This window comes from Zalophus californianus, chromosome 8 (assembly GCF_009762305.2).
Source record: "Zalophus californianus isolate mZalCal1 chromosome 8, mZalCal1.pri.v2, whole genome shotgun sequence".
In the NCBI taxonomy this organism is placed as follows: Eukaryota; Metazoa; Chordata; class Mammalia; order Carnivora; family Otariidae; genus Zalophus; species Zalophus californianus.
The window spans coordinates 123629260-123635242 of NC_045602.1; the positions used below are offsets into that span (position 1 = coordinate 123629260).

General features: G+C 49.7%; 1 protein-coding gene across 1 annotated transcript; it reads left to right on the forward strand.

The window, feature by feature from the left end:
• Positions 1–2007: 2007 nt before the first annotated feature.
• LOC113938062 (60S ribosomal protein L10a-like) lies at positions 2008–2671 on the forward strand. The gene has a single exon (XM_035728968.1). It carries the CDS (start codon positions 2018–2020, stop codon positions 2669–2671), a length of 654 nt encoding a protein of 217 aa, XP_035584861.1. The 5' UTR covers positions 2008–2017.
• Positions 2672–5983: the final 3312 nt, after the last annotated feature.

A 5983-nucleotide genomic window follows, 5' to 3' on the forward strand; every position in this document is an offset into this window, starting at 1 on the left:
ATGTTGAAGTCCTAATCCCCAATACTTAAGAATGTGATTTTATTTGGAAATAGGGTCATTGCAGATGTAATTAGTTAGATGAGGTCATACTGGAGTAGGGTGGGTTCTTAATCCAATAGGACTGGTGTCCTTATAAGAGAAAGGACACAAAGACACAGACACATAGGGGGCGCCTGGGTGGCTCAGATGGTAAGCGTCTGACTTCAACTCAGGTCACGATCTCCAGGTCCTGGGATCGAGCCCCACGTCATGCTCCCAGCTCAGCGGGGAGTCTGTTTCTCCCTCTCCCTCTGCCTCTCCCCCTGCTTGTGTGCTCTCTCTCTCTCTCTCTAATGAATAAATAAAATCTTAAAAAAAAAAAAAAAGACACAGACACACAAGGGGAGAAAGTCATGTGAAGGCAGAGGCAGAATGTAGCTGTAAGCCAAGAAATACCAAGGCTTGCCAGCCATCCCCAGAAGCATTACTAGGCTACCTTGACTATATTGTGAACTTTTTAACTTTCACTGGATCCTTTGCACAAGCTATCCCTCTCACTATGTGTCCTCTCCATCATCGTCCCCCTTTACCTGTGAATCCTTCAGTTTCCCCTGGGTGACCAACCATCTAGGTGTACCCAGGCACGGGGGGTTTCCTGAGACACAAAACTTTCAGCATTAAAACCAGGGAGATCCCAAGCAAACTGGGATCAGTTGGTCACCCCAGCTGAGACGCCCTTTTTTCCACAACAGCTGCTTAGAATCCAAGGACAACAGTCAAACATTTACAGTCAAACATTTACCCGAGGAAGGCTCTTGCCTGTTCCACTCTTACAGTATCTCCGCACTTTCTACCTCAATCAGCTTGTCACTGAGAGCTACTGTTAGTTAACAATGTATTGTAGACCAGAACTAATTGCAATGAATATTTTATTAATTCTCAAACAAAAGGTTGCCTTCAATTAACCAAGTGTGAAAAAGTTAGTTGCAGTGGTTTGCACATATGCCCATAGTTACCATCACCAACTAGCAGGCTTGTGCCCCAAAAGCACTCATTAGTACACGCAATGATGACACATCAACAGAAATAAACAGCTATGGTGCTGTGGCATGGTTTTTCTAAATTCCACCAAGGACAGGGAAAGAAACATAGTACTATTTATGCAGGATTGTAAAAGCAAGCTTTACACCTTATGACATGAAACACAAGCACATTGTCAAAGTGTTTGCCAACTCTGTGATCTCATATGGGAGAAGTACCTTACCAGGAGATGCCACCATGGCGATCTCCTATAGGAGATGTACCTTACCTGAGATGCTACCATGGTTTACATGCAGTTGGTACACCATAAATGCTTGTTAAATAAAGTTGTTGAACATCAGAGCTACAAAGGGTCTCGGAAGTAATTCCGTGTGATCACAAGGCTCAGAAAAATGAAGTGACTTTGCCAGGGTAGCAGAGCTGTGAAGTAGAAGTAGGACCAGGGTCTTATTCTAGAACAGGGAATTTCAACCTCGGCACTGCTGACATTTGGGGTTGGATAGTTCTTTTTTTTTTTTTAAGACTTATGTATGTATGTATGTATTTGAGAGACAGAGGAGGTACAGAGGGAGAGGGAAAGAATCTCAAGCAGATTCCGTACTGAATGCAGAACCCAACGCAGAGCTCAATTCCAGGATCCTGTGATCATGACCTGAGCCAAAATTAAAAGTTAGGACACTTAACCGACTGAGCCACCCAGATGCCCTGGGCTGGATAATTCTTTGTTGTGGGGGAGCTGTCCTGTGCATTGTATCTACCCATGAGATGTCAATAGCAGCCCCTCACCCAATCATGACAACCAAATTATCTCCAGATATTGCCAAATGTTCCCTGGTTGGGGTGAGGGTGGGGGGAGAAGGGGAGCAGAATTGCCCTTAGTTGAGAACACTGTAAATGTAGACCTGTGGTTCTCAAAGCGTGATCCCCAATGAGCAGCATCAGCATCACTGGGAGCTTGTTAAAAATACAAATTTTGGGTACTGCGGCGCGAAGAACCATGAGCAGCAAAGTCTCCCGCGACACCCTGTACGAGGCGGTGTGGGAAGTCCTGCACGGGAACCAGCGCAAGCGCCGGAAGTTTTTGGAGACGGTGGAGCTGCAGATCAGTCTGAAGAACTATGACCCTCAGAAGGACAAACGCTTCTCGGGCACCGTCAGGCTTAAGTCCACTCCCCGCCCCAAGTTCTCCGTATGTGTTTTGGGGGATCAGCAGCACCGTGATGAGGCCAAGGCAGTGGATATTCCCCACATGGATATTGAGGTGCTGAAGAAACTCAACAAGAGTGAGAAATTAGTCAAGAAGTTGGCCAAGAAGTATGATGCCTTTTTGGCTTCAGAATCTCTGATCAAGCAGATCCCACGAATCCTGGGCCCAGGCCTGAATAAGGCTGGCAAGTTCCCTTCCTTGCTGACCCACAATGAAAACATGGTGGCCAAAGTGGATGAAGTGAAGTCCACCATCAAATTCCACATGAAGAAGGTGCTGTGTCTGGCAGTGGCTGTTGGCCATGTGAAGATGACAGATGACGAGTTTGTGTACAACATCCACTTAGCGGTCGATTTCCTGGTGTCCTTGCTCAAGAAGAATTGGCAGAACGTCCGGGCTTTATACATCAAGAGCACCATGAGCAAGCCCCCGTGCCTGTACTAAGGCACAGTTCAATAAATCCTAGTGCTACCCTTAAAAAAAAAAAAAAAATACAAATTTTGGGAGGCCCCACTCTAGACCCATTGAGTCAGAAACTCTGGGGGCAGGTCCCAGTAATAAGGCTTGCAGGTGGCTCTGATACTCCCTCAAGTTTGAGACAGTGGTGTCAATTGTACCTTACCCTCATAAAGGGAAAATGTTGTCCCTATTTCATAGACAAGGAAACCGAGGCTGAAGAGCTCCCGTGCCTTGTCCAAGTTCTGATTTAGTCCTGACTTCGTAACACTAGAGAGAGATTTGAACCTCACTCAGTAATGACATCAGGAACTGCAGATTCTGCTCTACCGCGTCTCCTTAAAGACAGGCAGCAGGGGATAAGGAAGGCCTAGACTGGGACGCAGTCTGTCCCTTTCAGACCATGAGCACCACAAACTCTAGGCCACCAGCCCTAAGCCCCTTTGTGGTCACTGTGGTCTTTGGGGTCTGAGGCAACGAACACAAGTGTCAGAGCCTGGAGATGCGTACCAAACCCGACTCGACGTTCTCAGGTCAAACTGAGCACCTGGGGAGCACAGGCCCTGACCAGTATCTCCAGACTCTCCCCCAAGTGAGCATTCTGAACAAATTGTTATTGGAAAAATATTTCCCCAACCCAGCTCACCCACCGTCTTTGGTGGGAGCCTTCACCACCACTCCCCTGGCTACTACAGAAGCAAGCGTTGCCTCTGTGACCTCACTCCCCTGGCCACAGCTGGGCCCTTAACCTAAGCGGAACCCTTCCCTGGGATTCTGGACTTGGCACTAACTGAGAAGGGAACTTCTCTCTCCCTGGTGGTTGAGACAGTGATATTTCAAGTCCCGGAGCTATCGGACTCCCTGCGTTCTTCTACTACTACTGTTACCGGCACAGAAGTATCTTTCACTTACCATCAAAGAGACCTAACTCAAATAAGCAAGGCTTAAATACAAAAGAGAAAATCCCTTTCAGCACCAGGACTAACCCAGGGGAGGGTAACATGGTTCATAACATTCAGGAGACAAGGGGGAAACGTATTACTGTAACCCTCACCCGTAACTCAGGGAGGTTTGTTCTGGAAAGTCTCCTCCCATCTTCTCCATGGTCTGGCTTCTGAGGATGGTTCTGATCTTCCCTGAAAAACCACAGCCATGCCAGACCCCTTGGCCCCCAAATTTATCCTTGGATCTTGCCAACATGCCCAGCAAAGATAGCTCAGACTGAGAGCAAAATTTCACATAGGGAGGTGGAAGGGAAAATATGAGTCAAAGGGACTACAAGTGACAAAAGGATGGAGACTGGTTCAATAGATGAGGAGATGCAGGAGTGATAGGGAAATCAGAGGCAAGATATTTACTGCAACAGCTATGACTCCAGACCGCCCTGCTTCAGTGAGGAACCCAAATTCACCCGCCCACACACACCTGATATGCACCTCTGTATAGCCAACAACAAAAAGCATCTGTGGCAGAGACATGGCATCAGTGGTTTTTTTGTTAGATGGTGGGATGAAGGGATGGATGGTGGGTGGCTGGGTGGGGGGATGTATGTATGTATGTATGGATGGATGGATGGATGTGTGGATGGGTGGATGGATGGTGGGTGGGTGGATGGTGGGTGGGTGGGTGGATGGATGGATGGATGTATGGATGGATGGTGGGTGGATGGTGGGTGGGTGGGTGGGTGGGTGGATGGATGGATGGATGGATGGGTGGATGGATGGTGGGTGGATGGTGGGTGGGTGGGTGGGTGGGTGGATGGATGGATGGATGGGTGGATGGATGAATGGGTGGATGGATGGTGGGTGGGTGGGTGGATGGATGTATGGATGGATGGATGTATGGATGGATGGATGGATGGGTGGATGGATGGTGGATGGATGGTGGGTGGGTGGGTGGATGGATGGATGGATGGATGGATGGGTGGATGGGTGGATGGATGGTGGGTGGGTGGATGGATGGATGTATGGATGTATGGATGGATGGTGGGTGGATGGTGGGTGGGTGGGTGGGTGGGTGGATGGATGGATGGATGGGTGGATGGATGAATGGGTGGATGGATGGTGGGTGGGTGGGTGGATGGATGTATGGATGGATGGATGTATGGATGGATGGATGGATGGTGGGTGGATGGTGGGTGGGTGGGTGGATGGATGTATGGATGGATGGATGTATGGATGGATGGATGGATGGTGGGTGGGTGGGTGGGTGGATGGATGGATGGATGTGTGGATGGATGGATGGGTGGATGGATGGTGGGTGGGTGGATGGGTGGATGGATGGTGGGTGGGTGGATGGTGGGTGGGTGGGTGGATGGATGGATGGATGTATGGATGGATGGATGTATGGATGGATGGATGGATGGGTGGATGGATGGTGGATGGATGGTGGGTGGGTGGGTGGATGGATGGATGGATGTATGGATGGATGGTGGGTGGATGGTGGGTGGGTGGGTGGGTGGGTGGATGGATGGATGGATGGGTGGATGGATGGTGGGTGGATGGTGGGTGGGTGGGTGGGTGGGTGGATGGATGGATGGATGGGTGGATGGATGAATGGGTGGATGGATGGTGGGTGGGTGGGTGGATGGATGTATGGATGGATGGATGTATGGATGGATGGATGGATGGTGGGTGGATGGTGGGTGGGTGGGTGGATGGATGTATGGATGGATGGATGTATGGATGGATGGATGGATGGTGGGTGGGTGGGTGGGTGGATGGATGGATGGATGGGTGGATGGATGAATGGGTGGATGGTGGGTGGGTGGGTGGGTGGGTGGATGGATGGATGGATGGATGGGTGGATGGGTGGATGGATGGATGGATGGGTGGATGGATGGTGGATGGATGGTGGGTGGGTGGGTGGATGGATGGATGGATGGATGGATGGATGGATGGGTGGGTGGATGGATGGATGTATGGATGGATGGATGGCTGGGTGGATGGATGGTGGGTGGGTGGATGTATGTATGTATGTATGGATGGATGGATGGTGGATGGATGATGGATGATGTATGGATGGATGGATGATAGATAAATGCTGAATGAGATCATGTAAGACCTCTAGAGGCAGAATTAGGAGCACTCAGCTGAGGATTCAGCAGAGTACAAGTTTGGTAAATGTTAAACGGATGGATGGGTGGATGGATGGATGGATGGATGGACGGATGGATGGATGGATGAAATGAATGCTGGGACTTACTAGAGCCTGAGACCAACTTGGAGGAACACTTGGGCTGACAGCCAGTGAGAAATGTAAGGAATCCAGAGGTCAGGAAGCCCCGTGTTTCCCACCCTG